This window comes from Tamandua tetradactyla, chromosome 2, assembly GCF_023851605.1.
Source record: "Tamandua tetradactyla isolate mTamTet1 chromosome 2, mTamTet1.pri, whole genome shotgun sequence".
Taxonomy (NCBI): Eukaryota; Metazoa; Chordata; class Mammalia; order Pilosa; family Myrmecophagidae; genus Tamandua; species Tamandua tetradactyla.
Window position 1 is genome coordinate 170578574 of NC_135328.1, and position 21840 is coordinate 170600413.

General features: G+C 40.3%; 1 protein-coding gene and 1 pseudogene across 1 annotated transcript in view; one reads left to right on the top strand and one right to left on the bottom strand.

Annotated features, from left to right (window-relative positions):
- Positions 1–2152: 2152 nt before the first annotated feature.
- Positions 2153–11557, bottom strand: LOC143657860 (14-3-3 protein eta pseudogene; annotated as a pseudogene).
- Positions 11558–11730: 173 nt separating this feature from the next.
- LOC143657865 (calreticulin-like) overlaps positions 11731–21840 on the top strand; it is a 36039-nt gene continuing 25929 nt past the window's right edge. The window contains exons 1-3 of the mRNA XM_077130366.1: positions 11731–11830; positions 13611–13644; positions 17400–17644. Of these exons, the coding sequence (XP_076986481.1) occupies positions 11731–11830; positions 13611–13644; positions 17400–17644 (379 nt within the window). The remainder of the gene's footprint in view (positions 11831–13610; positions 13645–17399; positions 17645–21840) is intronic.

The window sequence follows — 21840 nt, forward strand, 5'->3', positions numbered from 1 at the left end:
ATTCATTGAAGACCTTCATCTTAATGCCAGCTTGTAGTCTGCCCTATAGAATTTGGACTTGTGCATCCCCACAGTTGTGTGACGCACTTTTATAAAATCTCATACTATTGGGCCATGGTGGCTCAGCAGGCAAGAATGCTTGCCTGCAATGCCAAAGGACCCCGGTTCGATTCCCGGTGCCTGCCCATGTGAAAAAAAAAAAAAAATCTCATACTATTTACAGATAATCTCCTGTTGGTTCTGTTTCCCTAGAGAACCATGATCAATACAGTGAGGTATGTATTAGGGCAATGGTATGATGAAACAGGTTTGAGAACCCCAAGAATGAGACAACTAATTTGCCTGAGGCAGACAGTCAGGCAAACCTGGATTCCAATTCCATCTCTTCCCTTGACTAGCAGGGGGACGTAGGCTAAGACACTTAACATTTTAGATGTTAAGTACTTCATGTAGAACTGAGAATAAGAAAAATTTCTGGGAAAATTGACCTGAGGATTAAATAAGATGATAAATGCAAAGGACCATGCATAGTGCTCTGCATAATAAATGCCAAATCAAATGCATTCCTTTTATTCCCTTCTTTTTAGAGGAAGTAGAAGAGCTTCCAAAAGAGATAATATTCTACTTGAACTTTCTTACTCAGGGAGGAGAAACTGTCACTTATGGAGTAGCTACTAGGAATAGGCCTTCTGTGTGCGCAAAAGTGCAATGGCTTGAAACTGTATTGTGCATCTGGGAAATGGAACATTTTTCCCATGGCTGGGGCAAGGAAAACAAGTGAACCCGTGGTGGGAAATAGCTGGAGAGGGAGCCCGACGCCAGATTGGGAAACCATTTGCAAAGTTCTTCTCTTTCTGAAATCTAGTATTTGGAGTTTAAATATCCAGCTAATCGTGTAGACAGAAAGAGGCTGTCACAGATCCAAAGAATTTCAACCCTTAAGTGGGAGTGTATCAATTACAAAGATCTAACCTCCTATCTAATTCCCAAGGCTGCACTGTGATTTCCAAAACATGGGCCTTTGTACATAATTTATGCATTCACTTTGTAGCTTTGTAATTAAATCTGCGGAAGATTTGGACACACACAGCAATACTGGTACAACTCCCTGCATACGTAAGTACACCATCTGGAGTGTAGAACTGATGATTTTGAACACTCCTCTATATAGCTAATGATAGATTGTTATGACTACAATTAAGTGGACCAAGGGATGAATGCACTAAATAAATAAAAAATTTAAAAAACATGTGAACCGATTGACCCTGTGCACATGATCCTCCCTGATCTAACTTCCTGTTACATCAGGATCTGTTTCTGATATCTATTAAGTATGTTGTTTTTTTTTTAATATCCCCTAAGCAGCATTTATTTACCCATTGAATTCCAAAATATTTAATTTAGAAGTCTGACATTTCATAATCACCCATCTTGATTGACATGGGTAGATGCACATGATGCTATCAGGATACAAAAGGATAATAGTCAAAGAGTTACAAAAAACAAATCCGTGATTCTTAAGCAATCGCAATCCCCACCCACCCGCCAAAAAGTTACAAGCGTCGAAACTTTAAATGCATGGCATTGAAAAGAAGGTTTGTGCACACCATAATTTAAAGAGGCAAAACAACATACTACTGAAACTTCCCCTTAAACGATTTATTATAAAACTGATGGAAAAGGGCAGGGTGTCTCTTTGTATCAGTGTCCCTTAACAGTTTTCCATTTGCTGAAGAAAGAGGTGGGAGGAGTGAATTCATTTTTGCATGCACAAGATTACTGCTTAACAAAACACTATCAGCTTTTAAAAATATCAACTGTAAGCCTATGGTGGCTGATTCTCCTTTCTAAACTTCCCCTCTACTTTCGCTTGGATTTCAGTGGATAGTAGGCACAATAAAATGCCTCGTTCAGAATGCACTTGTCAGCATAATTCAAAAAAAGAGCTCCAGTGGGCTCAAAGCAACCATCGATCCAGCAATGCCTATAAAGATTTATCTGAAACTGCTTCCCTAGGGACAGGGGAGCAGATCCGAGTAGCTGTGCTGCTGATACAGACAGGCTTAACACTAGATATTTAGTGATTGTAACAAGGAAGGAGATAATGGGGGAGGGGGAAGAGTGAAGGCGGGGCCAGGGATCCATAGGATTGTTAGCTGCCTTCTGCTTCTTCATCTCTCCAATCCCAAGTTAAGAGGGTGAGGTTGTCTTGCAGCAACTGCATGATGAACGTGGAGTCCTTGTAGGAATCCTCATTTAGTGTGTCCAGCTCAGCTAAGGTATCATCGAAGGCTTGTTTGGCTCAGAGGTAGGCCTGCTCACGTGCATTCTGGATCTCATAGTAGATCAGAGAAGTTGAGGACCGGACCCAGAAGAATGTTGGTGGCATGTGCTCTCTGCTGATTTCAGTCTTCCTTGTAAGTGGCCTCAGAAGCTTAGACCCCACTGTTTTTCTTCTCCCCAGAGGCTACCTCTGTCCAGCAGCAGTGGTTATCGCCTTTCATTTTCAGGTAAAATACATTACTCTCATTTTGGAAATCACTGCAGTTCTTGATGAACCAGGACATCGTTGCAAACTGTCTCCAGCTCCTTCCCAATCTTCTCCCGAAAGGCTTTAACCTTCTCCGATTTCTTTTCATTTCCTTCAGCCATGGTTTTCTGCTCAATGCTGCTGATCACCCTCCAGCGAGTTCGCCTAGTACCAACCACATTCCTATAGACCACAGAGAGATTGCGATATTCTCTGGACAGAGGTGGGTTGAGCTCCGTCACTGCCTTCATGGAGAGGCCACGTGGTCTGTTGCGCTCCTCCCGCTGGACCAGCTGCCTGCGCTGCAGCAGCTGCTCCCCTAGTCGCTCAGGCCCTGTCTCGCCTCGCGCTCCACCCCGCTCACCCGCTCTCTCACGGGCTCCGGGTTCACGGCCTGAAATCTATTAAGTATGTTTTGAACTGTTGTCAAGGAAGACTGTTGGAATAAATCTGATATTTATCAAGTGTCTACTGTATTTTGGCACTGTGTGGGCAATTTCACATTAATCTTAATGGGCACTTTACTCTGTACCAAGTGCTCTGGGTACACAGTGGAGAACAAATCAGACTTAGTTTCTACCCTCATGTAGCTTCCAAGTACTTCGTGTAATCTTTTTTTCTTTCTAGGGACTTTTTTTTTTTTGGCATGGGCAGGCTCAGGGAACATGTAATCTTTATAACAACCCTTCAAAATTGGAATTTTAAAGAACAGGAAGAGGACTAGTTGAGGTTAGTAATTGGCTCAGAGCCAACTTATCCATTAGGCACAGTGCTTAGGGCCCACCATGCCAATAGGGAGCCAAAAAATGTTTCCCTTTTAATTTTATTTTAAAATCAGAGGAACGAATGAATAAAATACTTCAAATACCCAAATAATCTTGAAGAGAAAGAACAAAGTTGGGGGCACACACTCACGATTTCAAAACTTACTTCAGAACTACAATAATGAAAACAGTGTAATATTGACATAAGGATCGACATATAGGTTAATAGAACAGATTTGAGAATGCGAAAGAAAAAAATTCAAATATCTGCAATCAATTGATTTTCGACAAGGGCCAATGCAATGAGGGAAAGAATAGTTTCTTCAATTAATTGTTTTGGGACAATTGAATATCCACACGCAAAAGGATATATTTGGACCCTTATCTCACACCATATACAAAATTTAACTCAAAATGGCTTCAATTTAAGAGCTAAAACTAAAACTTTTAGAAGAAAATACAGGGTAAGTCTTTGTGAACTGGGGATTCAACTTCCTCATTTGGAGAATTCCTGACATCCTCGCAAGCAGTGGAGACAACCAAATCAATAGGTCAAGCCCTTGATCCTGGGGTTTGCCCATATGAAACTTATCCCTGCAAAGGCTAGGTTAAGCCTACTTAAAATTAGGCCTAAGAGTTACTCCCAGAGAAACTCTTTTATTGTTCAGATGTGGCCTCTCTCTCTAAGCTGACACTACTCTCCCCTCCTCTACATGGGACATGACTCCCAGGGATGTAAACCTTCCTGGCAACGTGGGACAGAAATCCTGGCATGAGCTAGGACTCTGCATCTAGGAATTGAGAACTCTTCTCAATCTAAAGGGGGAAGAGAGAAATGGAACAAAGTGTCAGTGGCTGAGAGATTTCAAACAGAGTTGAGAGGCTATCCTGGAGGTTATTCTTACATATTATACAGATATCCCCTTTTTAGTTTAAGGTGTATTAGACTGGCTAGAGGGAAGTACCTGAAACTGTAGAGCTGTGTTCCTGTAGCCATGTTTCTTGAAGATGATTGTATAATGATATAGCTTTTACAATATGACTGTGAGATTGTGAAAACCTAGTGTCTGATGCTCCTTTTATCTACAGTATGGACAGCTGAGTAAAAAATATGGATAAAAAATAAACAAATAATGGGAGGACAAGGGTTAAAATAAATTGAGTAGATTGAAATACTTGTGATCATGAGAGGGAAGGGTAAGTGGAATGGTATGTATGAGTTTTTTGTTTTTTCTTTCTTTTTGCTGGAGAGATGCAAATGTTCAAAAAAAATGATCATGATGATGAATACACAACTATGTGATGATATTGTAAGCCATTAATCATACACCATGTTTAGAATGTTTGTATGTCAAGAATATTTGTATGTTTGTTTGTTAAGGTTTACAATAAAAATATTAAAAAAATCTTTGTGACCTTGGATTAAACAACGGTTTCATAAATATGACACCAGGAGTACAACCAACAAAGAAAAATGGATAAAATGGACATAATCAAAATTTTAAAAGTGTTTATCCTTAGGACACCATCAAGAAAGTAAAAATATAACTCATAGAAAGGGGGAAACTTTTTACAAATCATGTATCTGATAAGAGATTTGTATCTAGAATATAAAAAGAACTCTACAACTCAACAATGAAAATATAAACTACCCAATAAAAAACCGGACAAAGCTGAGTAGCCAAAGCTACTTTGAAAGAGAAGAATGTAGTTGGTAGACTCACACTTCCCAGTATTAAAACTTATTACAAAGCCTTAGTAATCATTAACAGCAAGGTACTGGCAAAAGGGCATATGTATAGACCAATGGAGTCCAATTGACAGCTCAGAAATCAATCTTTACGTTTAGGGCTAACTGATTTTTGGCAAGGGTGCCAAATCCACTCTTGGAAGAAAGAACAGTCTCTTCAACAAATGGTGCTAGAAAAACTGGATATCCCTGTGCAAAAGAATGAAGATAGACTCCTACCTTACACCACATACAAAAATCAACTCAATATAGATCATATACCTAAGTATAAGAGTCAGAAAGATAAAACTCCTAGAACAAATCGTAGAGAAGCATCTTTAGGATATTGTTGTTGGCAATCGTTTCTTAGACTTTACACCCAAAGTACAAGCATCAAAAATAGATAAATGGAACCTCATCAAAATTAAAGATGTTTGTGCATTAAAAAACTTCACCATGAAAATTTTAAAAGAACCTAGAAATAGGAGAAAATATTTGGAAACTCATATCTGATAAGGGTTTCCCATGCAGAGTATATAAAGAAATCCTACAACTGCAACCTAAAGGCAATTAACCCAATTTAAAAATGGGTAAAAGATTTGTATAGACATTTCTCCAGAGGAAATGTACAAATGCCAAGAAGCACACAAAAATATTCTCAACTTCATTAGCTATTAGGAAAATGGAGATAAAATCCATGAGATACCATTTCACATTCACTAGGGTGGTTACTATCTAAAAATAAAGTGGAAAATTACAAGTGTTGGGGAACATGGGAAGAATTAGAAATACTCATTCATTGTTGGTAAGAAGTCTGTCCATTCCTCAGAAAGTTAAATGTAGAATTACCATATGACCCACAATCCCACTTCTTTGTTTATACTCCAAAGAATGAAAACAAGTACTTGAACAGATTTATTCTTGAAGTTTTGAACAGCCTTGAACAAATATTTTCACGCTGGCATTCATAGTGGCATTATTCACAATAGCCAAAAGATGGAAGCAACTCAAGTGTCCATCAACTGATAAATGGATAAACAAAATGTGGTATATACACACAATGGGATATTATTCAGCATCAGGAAAGGATGAAGTATGAACTTTGAAGACATCATGTTGAGTAAAATTAGCTAGAGAGAAATGACAAATATTATCTCACTGATTTGAAATAATTAGAATAAACAAATTCATAGAATCAGAAATTAGAGTATAGGATTACCACAGGCTGGGGTGGGGGTAAGGAATGGGAAATTAATACTTAAGTTGTACAGAATTTTTATTGGGTTGATTGTAAAGTTTTGGTAAGGGATGATGGTGATGGTAGCACAACATTGTAAATGTAATTAACAGTACTGAAATATATATTTGCACATGATTAAAAGGGGAAAATTTTAGGTTGTATATATGTTTCCAGAATAAAATTTAAAAAGAAATATTCATAGGACTGTACAACATATAGAGAGTGAACTCTAGAGTAAACCATGGACTATTTTTAATAGTACAATTATAAAAATGTTCTTTTATTATTTGCAGCAAATGTACTGCATTAATGCCAGGTATTTAAAATAGGGTAGTATACGGAACTCTGTAATTTATGCATGATTTTTCTGTAAAGCCACTTCTCTAGTAAAACAAAACAAAATGAAATAAAATATAATAAGCACTAAAAAAGTGGGCAAAGGACTTAAATAGACATTTCTTCAAAGAAAATATACTAATAGCCAACAAGCACATGAAATATATGGGCACTTTATCACAACAAATATGAAACAAAAAATAATGAATATATACGGATGAGTCAAGCCTGTATTATATTTGTATTTATACCAACATAGTAATAAATATATATTTTTCTCTTTGCATGGGCAGGCACTGGAAATTGAACCCAGGTCTCTGGCATGGCAGGTGAGAATTCTGCAAATGATTATGATTACTGAATCATTATATAAATGGTGAGAATTCTGCCTGCTGAGTCACCATGGCCTGCCTATAATAAACATATTTTTAGACATTTTTCATGGAGGAAGGGGTCCACAATGGTAAAAGTGCTTAATGCAGCGCCTATACTGACATCCCTTTAGATTAGATGCATTTAGAAGACAAAACTGTTTATACCTCTGTTAATGCTTGATTCATAGGAGTAGCTCAATAAATACTGAATTAAATTGTGTTGTCATCTCATTGCAGTTGAAGAGCTGTGCCACCTCAAGCCTTTGAGAAAGTATAGCACGCTCCATGGGGACTGGGGAGAGCCTGGCTGCCACCACATGGAGGGGTTGAGTGTGTGTCCCAGAAATGGCAGAGAGCCCAGATGTGGCCCTGATGCTTGGAGAGGGTGGGGCCAAGAAAAAGGTGGTCTCCTCAATGTCCCCTGAGGTTGATTTGGAAAGAGATGGGCCACTGCATAGGCCCTTGGAAAGGGTGGGACTGACACTTTCGAAAGCTGAAGGATAAATGACTTTCAGACTTTGAAATCCAATGAAGTTTGTCCTGCATGTTTTCAGAACTATTTAGGTCTTGGGACTCTTGTGTTCCTTCCAATTTCTCCCTATAGAAATGAAAAGCTGTATCCTGTGACTGTCCTCCTTTGCATATTGGCACCAGATAACTTGTTTTGAGATTCATAGGTCCACAGCTAGAAGAGAATTTTTTGCACCCTAATATTGTTTAAGGTGATGCATGTAGTTGCCAAGTTGACAAGGGGTGGATATATACGGTTGTCAACTTGGCTAGGTGAAGGTGCCTAGATCTATTGCTGTGGACATGAGCCAAGGGCGTGTGAACCTCATTTGTTGCTGATTACATCTGCAGTCAGCTAGGAGGCGTGTCTGCTGCAATGAATGATGTTTGATTTAATTGGCTGGTGCTTAAATGAGAGAGCTTAACATAGCACAGCCCTAGCAGCTAAGCATACCTCATCTCAGCTCAGCCCAGGCCTTTGGAGATGCAGAAAGAAATCACCCCGGGTAAAGTTGTTGGAACCCAGAGGCCTGGATAGAAGGCCAGCGGAGATCGCCCTGTGCCTTCCTGTGTAAGAAAGAACCTCAGTTGAAAGTTAGCTGCCTTTCCTCTGAAAAACTATACATCAACTAAATAAATCCCCTTTTATTGAAAGCCAATCCATCTCTGGTGTGTTGCATTCCAGCAGCTAGCAAACTAGAACAGCATGTATGAAGTTTTCCTGTTGTCTTTTTATTTCTTTTTCTGAATTGATGCAAATGTTCTAAGAAATTATCATGATGATGAATATGCAACTATCTGATGATATTTTGAATTACTGATTATATATGTAGAACGGAATGATTATATGTTAAGAATGTTTTTGTTATTTTTTTTAAAAAATTAATAAAAAAAAAAAAAGAATTACCTGGTCCCAAATGTCAATAGTGCTCAGGTTGAAAGTCCCTAACCTGGAGAAACCAGGTCCAAACTCCTGAAGGCTGGCATTCAAGGCTCAGATCGATGTGGCCCTGTCCCACCTTTTCATTTTACTTCCCTTTGCTTTGTTCTCTGGACCCTCTATCACCCCAGGAACCTTATGTTCCAGGCCTATCAGACTGTCATCAAATCTAAGTATGATTAAACACTTGGGCTTTGAAGTCAGCAGACCTGGCTTTTCTACTTGATGACTGTGTATCCCTGGGCAAAGATTCACCATCTCTAAGTCTCCATTCCTTCTGTAAAATGGGGATAATGACAGTTATGGGAAGGAATGAATGAGATGATGCATGTAAAGCCATTTGCACACTGTCTGGTAGGGCTCTCTGCCCCGTGCACTCACTATTCTTGTCTTTATAAGAACAAACCAATCTCAGGCTTCCTTGTTCCTAAATTAGTTTTCTAGGGTCCCTTAGAATAGTTTTCTAGGGTCCCTGGAGGGCAAGGATGAATCCCATCTGCCATTGTCTTCCCAATGCTTGGCACAGCACTTTCACATAATAGGTGACCAATAAATATTAGTTGAGTTGTAGTTTTGAGGTTCCTTTTCTAGGGAAGACCACCCTGTCAAGAGGTGAAAAGCCTAGAATTCTAAAATAGGCTCTCTCTTCTGGAGCCTGTCCTGGTGTCCTTTGCAGCCTCCACTTTCTCTGCCCATCTCTCAAGCTGGGGTTCTCCAGGACTGGATCCTTCACACAATTCTTGGACAATCTCCCCATCCTCTTGAAGAGTAGCTCTGTGACCTTAAATACCATTTATATACCCCAATTTTATATTTGTAGCCAGGACCTCTCCCCTAGGCCCCAGATTTATAAATTTTAACTGTCTCCTCAACACCCCCAATTTGGCACACCAAAGTGGTCTTTTAAAAATATAAATCTAATGATGTTACTCCTTTGATACCAATCAATGCAGGGATCCTCTGCCCAGTGTGCACAAGTGACCAATTCATGAGACTCTGGGGTTTGAAAATGAGAAAGACTTAATTGCCAAGCATAAAACAAGGAGGAGAAATGGCTTCTAGGCCTAAAAATCTGTCTCCCTGAAATGCAGTAACTCTGAGCATTTTATAGCATCAAAAGATAGGTAGATTTAGGATAATCAGTTTAACAACTTGAGATGACAGTTAGAGACGTTCTAATTAACGTCCGTGCACAGATTGATTACATGCCTAGTCACGGAATGTATGTAAGAAAATGGTAGCCTTAACGTGATGATGGACATAATTTTTAATATTGTAAGAAGTATAGGTCACGTATAGGTTAAAGTTTAAGCTACTGAGCATGCCAGGCAGTAGCTGGCATGGTTCCATCTAACTTTGTGTTAGTAAGATAGCTTAGGAATGGGGTGGGTTAGTTCTGGACTGACTCAAGTTTCTTCATTAATAAATATTAAGGGGCTGTCTTCATGATCACAAGATTTCAAAGTTGTAAAACAAGATAAAGGAGTATAAGTGTGACCAGTCACGAGTTATCACAAGGCTCTTATAATCACCAGGTAATGACTATGTAGTCATAAATTATCAAAGATCAAGGTTTCTGGGTTACAGTTTAGGGAATTTCAGTAGTTTCAGGGATTTACTTTTGGCTATTCTACAATATACTAGAGAGTAAAAAGGCATTTACATAATGATTCAGTAATCATAACCATTTGTTAACTTTTAACTTCCCAGTTACACCGTCAATGGCTTTCCTTTTGTTATAAATCCTTCCCCATGGCATTCAGCCTCCTTTGAGTTTCATCCTTGACTCTACCCTTTCTCCAACCTCATCTCCTGACACTGTCCTTGACATTGTGCTAAAGCCACCTTGGCTATATTTCTGGTACTCTAATGAGACAAATTCCCTTTCTTGGGATCTTTGCACTAGATGTTGCTTCTGTCTGGAACACCTGTCCCCAGATCTATACAGGGCTTCTCATTCAGATCCAACCAAAGTGTCACCTCAAAGAGAACTTCCTTGGTCCTTCCCCCTCTCCCAGTCTAAAGCCTATCTTCCCTGCCTCTCTCTAACTCCCTAAGCCATTACCTTGTTTCACTATTTCAGTGTGCATGTCATTATCTGACATTTATGTGTTCTCTTGATTTTCTGTCTCTCCACTAGAAAGTGAACCCTGTGAGAGTAAGAGACTGGTTGGTCTTGTTCTCCACTGTATCTTCAGCTCCTAGCCCAGTGCCTGGTATATTAGTGGGCACTCAATAAACAGACAGTTAATTGACAGATGAAGTGGAATGAAAGTGTAGTCAAAAGCACTGGAATGAGACAACCCAAGTTCTAACTCCTGTTGCATCTTGACTTTGGCAAATCACTGTCTCTCACAGCCTCAGTTTGCCTATTTGTAAAGTGAGCATAATAATATCAACCTCACAAGAGAGTTAAATGATAGAATGCATGTTAAGTGTCTGGCACAATGCTTAGCACACAGTAAGTGATCAACAAGTGCTAGTGATTGTTTTTTTCCTGCTTTGAGCCACGTTTTCCTCACAATGGGGGAAATAGCACTGATTGTACGGTATTGATTTGTTATAGAGGTGATCCTACTTTACAAGTCTTTCCCTCCAGTGGGCCTTTGCACATAGTATCCCCTCTGCCTCCTCCCCACCCCCTTGCTAACCTTAGTGTCACCTCCTCCAGGAAGCCTTCTCTGAGATCCCATCCCATATTAGAAGATTCTCCTGCACCCCCTTAGATCCTGGTTTTCTCTCTGTTAAAATGGATATGGTACAGTTATCACTGTTTCTGCTCAGTCCCAGTGGGTGGATGGGTGGATGGGTGGATGGATGGATGGATGGATGGATGGATGGATGGATGGATGGAAGGATGAAGGACAGAGAGAGATGAACAGATGGAGGGATGGCAGAATGACAAAAGAAGCATCTGAAAAAGTGCTGTGAAACCAGCTAAACTATCCTAGAGCAGGCAACAAATCCCAGGTTCACAGGACCTCAGAGGCTGGCCTCAGCTGGCCCTGCCACCGTCCCACTCCCTAAGGACCCTCGCCCTGCAGCTCCTTCTACTCCCTCCGAATAGTCCCTATTCGCTACTCCCTATTTGCTCCTACGGTTCTCAGCACTCTCAGCGCGTGGTCCCCAATCATTGGCCGCGCTCTTCATTACTCCGGAGGCCGCAAATGGGAGGCAGCCAGGTGCGGGGTGCAGGTGATTCCAGCTCCTGCCTCAGGGTCTGGGTAGAGACGACGCTCCAGCGCCGAGCACCTGGCCAGGGCAATAGCGCTCTGAGGCTGAGCACCCGGTCGCGGAACCCTGCGGTATGTGCGCCCTGCGGCTGCTGTCGCTGGTCCTGGCGGCCTGCTCGCTGGGGGAGCCCGCGCAGCGCCGAGTCTACCTGCGCGAGGAGTTTGAAGACCTGGGTAAGCGGTTGGCACCTGGGGAGGGACGGTCAACCAGACTGCTACTTGCTTTTCCCTCAATGCCCTGCCGCAATGGTCCGGCTGGCTTTGCTAGGTTGAGCCGGCTTAGAGCTAGTAGGACCACAGTTCAAATCCCCGCTCGCCACTTCCTAACTGTGTGATCTTGGGTGAGTTGCATTTGTTTCCTTCTCAAAACATTGGGAACAATGATATGGATCTTGCAAAACCGTTCTGAGAATGAAATAAGATGTGTAAAGCCTTGGTCCTAGTATACAGAAGGTGTGCAATAAATGTTTGCCCCCTTTCCTTTGTACTGTAAACATGAACAAGTGAACCCTGGAGGGAAAATGTGAGCACTAATTGATAGAGAAATTTTCCGGGTGTCATAAAATACCAGATCTTAGAGGATCTGTGAAGTCGCCTTGTTCACCCTCCTCCCTGGAATGCCTCAGACACATCAGAGGAATTGTGGCTGGGCTTACTAACCTACGGACAGGCATTCAGCGTTGCCCTTTCACCCTGCAAAATCTCCCCTCCCCTCTTTCTGTGTGTGTGTAAAGTCTGATTAATCTTTGCGAGGGCAGTGGGGTACAGTGGATAGGGAATTTGCTTAGGACTCAAGATTGTTTAGATTTGAGACCATATTCCTCCTTGAAAATCTGTTCCGATCTCCTTTCTGAGGTTTAATTTCCCAAACTGTGATGCTAATAACACTGTCTCCGGGGTAACAAGGGGCAAAGGAAGGATGAACAACTGTAGGGATGGGGAGTGAACCAGACAGGTTCAGAGAGACGGTGAAACCCAAGCAAGGATTTTGAAGGATGAATAAGAATTTATCAGGTGGACAGGGAAGGAGGACAGTCAGTTCAGAATAACAGCGTGGACAGAGATTCCAAGTTGTGAAACAGCCAGTAATGACGTCTCCAGGAAATTAGAAAGTGTGAAGGGAAGGGTGTTTAAAGTGAGGCTGGAGAAGCAGGCAGAGGCCAGATCGAGGGGGCTTGGCCTTTTTGCTGAAAGCAGTGGGGAGCTAGTGAAGGTGGTAAGCAGTGGAGAAACAAGATCTGACCTCGGTATTAGAAAGAACACCTCAGCTAAAATATGGAAGATGGATTGTGAGACTATCTGAAGCTCAGTTTGGAAACAGAAAAACCATCTGTGGGCTGTTAGAATATAGTAATCTTGGTGAAAAAGAGTAAGGCCTGCTCTAGAGTGGTGTTGGTGGAAGTAGAAGGGAGGGGGCAGATCTTTAGGAGCTGGTTGAAGAGTGATATACAGGAAGCACCTCAGTGGATCCTTTTTACAAAGGCTCAAGCCCTGTCAAGGACCCCCATTTTATGATTGACCCCATCCATCCTTTGCAGCGAGTGCTGTGAGGCTAAGCGTCTGGCTTTTGCTGTTGGACTCACCCTCTTGCCTGGGCTGGATTTTATCCACATTGTAACTCATCCTGTCAGAAAACAGAGAACGTGTACAGACCTGTAGTTACCTCCCCGAGGACTGAACACCACTTGCCCCATGTGTCAGGAGTGAGATACCCAAGCGTGTTATGGATAAACAGTTCTGACATGCTCCTTGGAGTCAGGCAAAGACACAAGACAGTTGGTGAGGCCAAAATCACGAACAAAACTCAGCACCTTATGAGCAGGAAAGGCTACTCTGCATGGCATCGTCTCCTCCAGAAAGCTTTCCCTGGTCCCCACGGTCCCAGTGCTTCCTTTGTATCAGCCCTGCACACACTATGGGTATCCATTTACCTGATTCTCTTCTGTATTCCCAGCATCAAAGTCAGTGCTGGCCCAGAGAGATGTCCCGTAATGGATTGTTGAATGATTGAACGATTGGACTGAACATTGATACTCATACCAAAAAATAAATGAACAAACAAAAAAAAAAACACACTTCATGAAGAGAATTGTTCTTCCAAGAAATCCCCCTGTAGAAGAACTTAGAGACATCTAATTGTTGAGATCAAGTGCCTATCTTCTTTTTTCATTTTTATTGTAAACCTTAAAAAACAAACATACAAACATTCTGAACATACAAACATTCTATACATGGTGTATAATCAATGGCTCACAATAGCATCACATAGTTGTGTATTCATCATCATGATCATTTTTTTTTGGAACATTTGCATCTCTCTAGCAAAAGAAATAAAAAAGAAAAATTTATGCTTACTACACCCCTTACTCCTCCTCTCATTGACCACTGGTATTTCAATCTACTCAATTTATCTTAACCTTTGTTCCCCCTATTACTTGCTTCTTTTTTATCCATATTTTTTACTCAGCTGTCCATACCATAAATAAAAGGAACATCAGACACAAGGTTTTCACAATCACAGTCACATTTTAAAAGCTGTATCATTATACAATCATCTTCAAGAAACATAGCTACTGGAACACAGCTCTACAGTTTCAGGCACTTCCCTCCAGCCTCTCTAATACAACTTAAACTAAATAGGGGATATCTATATAATGCGTAAGAATAACCTCCAGGATAACCTCTGGACTCTGTGTGAAATCTCTCTCAAAAATTGACGCTTTAATTTCTCATTTCTCTCTTCCCCCTTTTGGTCGAGAAGGTTTTCTCAATCCCTTGATGCCGTGTCCCAGCTCATCCCAGGATTTCTGTCTCACGTTGCCAGGGAGGTCTACTCAAGTGCCTATCTTAAAGGAATCAATCCAAAATGTAACTATTATGCTGATCAGAGAGGAATGGGAGAGAGATGCTCAAGGCCTGGTTCTGGCTCCTACTGTTAAGAGGGTCTGGCTAGTGGAATCACTAGTGTTGTGAGGTTTATCCTAAGCTCAGAAGATCCAGAAATCTAATACCGTTAGGGTACCCAGACCTGGGGAGATTTAGGCACTGACTTGTTCTATCCAAATTCATAAGAGGCTGATGTATAAACCAGACCCATGAACTAATGAGCATCTTAGACTGAACATGTCTAATATAAAAACTCTTGTTTTCTCCTTAGCCCTGCCCTACCCCTGGTCTTCTCGATCTTAGTAAGAAGCCCAGTCATTCACTTGGCTACTCAGGTCAAAAATCTAAAAGTCATCTTTGATTCCTTTATTTTCTTCTTCTCTTACATCTAATCCATCAGCAAGTCCAATTGACTCTGCCTTCAAAATATATTCGGGATATGATTTTTTTTTTCTCTTCCCTAATGCTATTTACCTGAGGCCAAGGTGCTATCATCTTTTACCTGGACAATTGCAGTAGTTTGAATGGCCTTATTGCTTCTGTTTTTGCTTTCCCCAAGTCTTATCTCTCATAAATTCCAGCATGATCCTTTGAAAGGTCCAGATTGTATTTTTCTGAAACTTAAAACCTCCAGTGCATTGCTATTATAAAACTTAATGTAAAATCTGACCTTTTTTACAATGACTTACAGGAATCTCTGTGATCTGGCCCCTGTCTACTGCTTATTCATTACATGTCAGTCACATTGGCTTCCTGGCCATTTCTCCTACATTCCAGGAGCAATTCCATGTCAGGGCCTTTGCCCTTGCCATGACCTCTGCCTGAAATAGTCTTCTCTTAGCTCTTTGCATGGTTTGCCACTTCTCATCATTTGGATTTCTGTTGAATGTTTCCTTCCTAGCCTCCAGGAGGGGGCTTTCTTGTTTATCCTATCTAAAATTATTCCCCTACATTAGTTAAACTATATATGTGTGTGATTTAATTTTTTAAAAATCAGCTGTATTGAGATATAATTTGCATAAAATAAAATATACCCATTTAAAAGTGTACTATTTATTAGATTTTGATAAACATAAATGCCTGTGTCACCACCACCACCATCAAGTTGTAAACATTTCTATTACCTTCAAAAATTCCTTTATGAACCTTTGCGTGCTTATTTATTATAAATAGTTTCACTACATAATTTTCTTATTTATATTTATTTATTTATTGCTTCCCTCTCCTTATCATTAGATTAGCTTCCTGAGAACACAGTCCTACTGTGTCTTATTCATTGCTGCTGTGTCTTATTCATGCTGTATTATTCAGAATAATACAATCTGGACCTTTCAAAGGATCCTTCTGGAATTTATGAGAGCTGAGACTTGGGGGAAGCAAAAACAGAACAGTGCCCAGAAGAAGCACATAGTAGGTGCTCAGTACTTTTTTGTTCAATAAGGGTTTTCTCTGAGAAATAACCCTTTCCAGAGATCATAATGCTCATACTAGCTAAGACAAACCCTTCCTGGTTGTCAGGGATCTGGGAAACCAAACTCAGGAGTGAGTCAGAATTTAATCTTTGTAGAATGTCTATTGTGTAGCAGGAGATATTTTTCTTTATACATCGTTTTATTGAATCTCTCAACAGTTCGATCAGGAAGAAGCTATTATCTCTTTTTTAGTTATGGGGACACTGAAGTTCATAGAGGTTGAGCTGCTTTCTCAAGTGTCACAAGCTAAAGGGATGTCAAGTACAGCAGTCTGGAAATTGTTCATTGCACTTTATAGTTAGGAAAATAATTCGTTGACTCAGTGGAATGGTGGAAGTGAAAACCTAACTACAGTGAGTTGAAGGGTAGAGGAGCACTTAGAAAATGAATACTGCAGGTGTGGGCTACATTGTCGAGAATTCTGGCTGAGATGGGGAGTAGAGTAGAATTTAAGGAGGAAATTGGAGATGCAAAGTGAAAGTGAAAGATTTGGTTGGCAAAATGTGGTTTGCAGAAAGGCAGATTGGCAAGGGCATAGAGAGGAGTGAGCAAAGCAATGACTCTCCAACTCTCTTTCAACTCTCCAGCACTTACACTTGGTACAATGCCTGGCACACAGAAAGTGCTCAAAGATAAATGTGAGGAAAGAAGGAAGAGATGGGAGAAAGTAAGGAGTATGAAAGCTAGGTAGGAGGAAGCCAGTAGATTGAGAACAAATGCATGGGGTCAGAGAACAGATGTACTTTAAGTAAGAGAACATGAGCACTGGAGGCTAGGAACCCATGGTCATGTTTGAGTTTGAGATTACAAAAGTGAGGAAAACTTCCTTCTTCCTGCTGTTCTCAAACTACTCCAGGCCACAAAGATCAGAGGGTGTGCCAGTGACCAGAAGGTATGCCTAACCCTTACAGTCCAACTCTTTCATTGTACAGATGAAGAAACTGAGGCCCAGAGAGGAGAAATGGGTTTTCAAAAGTCAAACAGTGAGTCAGTGGCATAGATATGAGTTGAACCCACGTCTCCCATCTCTGTGAGGGATACACTGACCTGAGACAAATTATACAAGCTGTCAGGTGTCAGGTGGTCAGCAGGTAATAATACCAGTGGCCTTAAGGACAACCTAAGCTTTTGGGATCCCAGGCCTTGCATAGAACCTGGCATATTAAGATATGCAGGAATGTTGTTGATTGAATTGGATAATCATTATATTACTGATACAAATAGGTGTGAAAGGAGAATTGATGATGACAGCAGTGCCCATTGTAAAAGGCAGAAACAAACTGGAATTCAGATGAGAGACTGAATGATGCAGGAGTCACAAGGTGTGTGTGTGTGAATGTTAATTCTGCCAGCTCTCAGACTTGACCATGAAAACTTGGCTGAAGATACATTCTGAAACAAAGAGCCTCTGTGCCCAGCTGGCTCAGACCCACTGAGGACAGCCCAGCAGGGCTGCAGAACAGCCTGCTGCTCAGGCCTCCGACTGATAAGCAATTGGGACCATCTGTGAATCGTGGATACTTGGACGTGCTGGGCCTGGGAAAGAATCACCCTGGACAGATGCCCGAACCAAAGAGGTCTGATCCAGCTGGCCCTTCTAGGTCTCAAGTACAAACTGATGACAAGGAAAGCTCTCGGGGGACCACAGGGATGTGGAGGCAAGAGCAGGGGCTTTGGAGTCAGACAGTTGAGACTTCAAATCTTGATTCCTCCATTTGCTCGGTGGGTGGCCCTGGGTAATTTACTAACCTTTCTGAGGCATGGCACTATGCCGATTGGATAAGGTGAGTTATGGAAACCGTATCACATAGCGTCTGGTCATTGTAAGGACTCAGCATAACAACCTCCCGTCCCCATCTCCTTCTCTGTAGTGATCTAGCTGTATAACTCTCCAGGAATGTGGCTCACTCCCTCTCTTCAGTCAAAGCTCCTTTAAAGTCATCTTAGCACAGAAGCTGGTCACCCCATCTAAAATATCATCCTGTTATTCTTAATTTTCCTCATAGAGTTATTATTGCCTGACATTATGTTCTTTATTTGTATGTTATTTTATCTTAAGCTTGTAATCTTCCTCTCCAATTAGAATGTAAGTTGCACTGAAGGAAGTAACTTTGTTCACTGCCCAACATGTAATTAGCCCTTACTAAACAAATGAATGAATAGATGGATGGCTAGAGGAAGTCTGTTGAAAGACTATTGAAGCCTCTCTCTCGCTCTTCTCTTCTTGTCAGATGTAGCCTGACAAGGCTTGGCAATCTTGTTTTAAAGATTTGGGAGGAGATGTGTGAGACTTTGGAATTCATTTATCAATAATGACTGCAATTCCAGATGCCTGGATAATTTGCCTTAAATTTTTCTCTCAAAGTTTCAATATGCTCTATTCTTATGCTTTGTACTCTTATCTGAATGTATGTTATACTTCAATAAAAAAGTTGACTTTAAAAAATAAATGATATCCAGTGCCCATATCATAGTTTCTAATACCTTCACCAATAAAAGACACTGGGACTCCTTAGAGAAATGGCTGATTCTAGCGCTGAGGCAGGAAATATGCAAGATGAGTCTGAAGCATCTTATAGTGCCAAAAAAGAAGGAAGTGCCCATAAAACAGCAAAACAAACAAACAAAAATGATGGAAGTATGTCAAAGGGGCACAAGAACCAACAAAAGAACTCCCAGTGGCCAAGCTGCAACAATTTGAGTAACAAAATAAATAATGTAGCATTTGTGTGTTGTCTCTTTAGCCTTTTTTTATGAAAGAGGTAGGTTTACAGAAAATCGTGAATAAAATGCAAAGTTCCCATATGCCATTGTGTTATTAACATCTTGCATTAATGTGGTACATTTGTTACACTTCATGAAAGAACATTTTAATAATTAATGTGCTATTAACTATAGTCCATCATTTACAATAGAACTCACTGTGTTGTACAATAATGTAGTATAGGATTATAACCCTACATATAAAATAGATATCCGTGAGTCCATACTGATAGAAAGGAATGATTCAATAAATAATTAAATAAATGCAGGAAAATAGACACATTTCCTGTACAGAAGAATTCCAAATAATTTATGTAGACACTCTGCCTTTAAGAAGGTGCAACACGATGCCTGCCCATGTTAAAAAAAAAAAGAAGGTGCAACGTAGCACTTACCTCTTAAGTGTCGACTGTGCATATTGGCTTTCTTCAAAAGCCTACAGTATGGAAAGAAGGGGAGGAAAAGAGTAACCTTGCAATAGAGACATCTGGTAGATGCTTCCTCGGCTGGGTAATTGAGGTCAACATTAGCAGTGATAAATCATGGTGATCATATCTAGTGGATATGATATGACAACAGTGGCACTTTACCCCTCTGGTCTTTCTCCCCAAAACTCACTAATGCCAGTCTGACCATGAGAAAACATCAGACAAACCCCAACTGGAGGGCATTCTACAACATGCGTAACCACTACTCCTCAGTACCAACAAAGTCATCAAAAATAAAGAAAGTTTGAGAAACTATCACAGCCAAGAGGAGCCTAAGGAATCATATGGAATCTGGATAGGATCCTGTACCAGAAAAAGGTCATTAGATAAAAACTAAGGAAATATAAATAAAGTATGACTTCGGTTAGTAATGCATCAAGATTGCTTCATTAGTTGTGACAAAGCTACCAAAGTAATGGCAACAATAGAGATAACTGGGAGTGGGGTAGACGGGAGCTCACTTAATAGTCTTTCAAATTTTCTGTAAAGCTAAAACTGTTCTGCAGTAAAAGTGTATTTTTAAAAAGTGAGAAGTACTTACAACTTCCTTAATTGAAAAAAAAAGCAGCATGTTACTTCACCTAAAGTTTTTCTCTCCAAGGTTTTGCATTGTAAAAGATAGTAAATGAAAGTCCTAGTCTTTCTGCTCACTCCTCTAAGAAAGTACCTAAAATAAAGACAGAGATTTATGTTAATTTCAGCAGAATTTATCAATGTGAGAATTTGACGGCAACCTAAGTCTTAAAATCATAGGATTACGTAGGTAAATTATGACCCAGTCATGGTAGGATGTGATGGAGCCATTCTTTTTGAAGAATTTTTAATGACATAGAAAAATGAAAATGACATAATTGCAAGTGAAAAACGGGAAAATACAAATTGTGCATTTTTATGTGGGATGAGCACTCAACTACATTTAAAAATGCATGAGAAAAAGGCTAAAAGGAAATTAAAAATGTTAACAAAGGTAATCTCTGGGAGGTAGATATGGATGATTTTACTGCTTATTTGCCTCTCTGGGCTTCCTACATTTTCTGCAATAAACTATTTTACTTTGAAAAAAATCAAGGAATATAAAATAAGGAAAGCAGATGCTTTATTTGCCCGTTTCCCCCTCAAGGTCTTGTGAACTACTTAAGACTTGAAGAATCATGTCTTCATCATTTTGGTATCCAGGCATCTAGCACTCAGACTGGTACCAGATAGGTGGTTTGTAAATACTTAAATAAATGACTTATATTCTCTTCCATTTACAGTGTATAGAATCTTATTTAATGCATACTTTCTTAGCTAATTTGACTGTTTCCCAGGGTATGGTTGATTAGAAATGATAACCTCTAAGGTGAATGGACGACCTGCTAGAAGCTCTCATTCAATAACAGCAATAATTATTTTTATAACCTTAAATCGTTTGATCCTATGCCAATTTGTCATTAAACAAGTATTTATTGAAGACCTACTATGTGTACAGAGTTCCCTTTCCGAAAAGAATTTAAATATCATCACAGATGAGAACACAGATTCAGGAAAGTGATTGGCCCAAATCCGATACAGAAATAGGAGAGCGGGCTCAGATTCTTTTCCAGTGCTGGTCACCACCATCAATATCATGAACACTTGAATGACCGTGGACTGTGCACAGACACATGGATAGACTTGCAGGCAGGAAGAAAGGAGAGAAGCAGGCAGGTGAGCCGGCAGGTAGGTAAGCCAGGATGTAGGCCCGTTGGTCTCATGAGAGCTGGGTAGATTGCAAGAGCCAAAGGTATGGACTTCAGGACAAAAGGAGAACTCACAGCAAGGTAGAGACGATGGAGTCAGAAAAACTTCAGTCAGACCCACACCTTTGCTGTGTATTAGAGTTCAATAAAGATCTTGAGTTTAAATATTGTTTAGGATTCTCCATACAAGAGGTCAGGGTCTTTTATAATGTCTAGAATTTTTTTTTCATTGAAAACAGTGGATAAAATTGTTGGCACGTGGACTAAGCTTTAGTTTATCTAGCAAATTCTGCTTTGCAAAATGCAATTTGATGATGTTGAGTAATGCAGTCAATATATATTTGTATCCGATTAGGCAGGCAATTTCTAAAGGACCTATCCTGTTCCAGGTTCAGGACTAACAACTGGAAAAAGCACAAGTCCTACCTTGAAAGTTCAAAATACTGATCTCTCGTTCCCTTTTATGCTATATATCTTTGTATACATATACACTTATATGCAGATTGAGTCTCAAGTAATATTCAGTGAACGCCTACAATGTGCCAAGCACAGTGATGCATGCTATTTCATCTAATTCTCCCCCAACTCTGCAAGTTAAGTAGCCTCTTTTATAGATGAAGAAACTGAGTCTCAGAGGGGTTAAAGATACTACTGAAGCTAGTAGCAGAGATGAGACCCTAATCTGGTCTTTTGATCTGAGCTACATCACAAGCTAGGCATGCTAGGAGGTGCAGCTGTGGCGATACATTCATTTGACAGAGGATTCATGGTGATGTAGCCGCCTCCTTGGTTCTATATCTTTACAGGTCCTGTGTGATTACATGCATTTACCAGCTAGATGTGTCTGCTTCAAA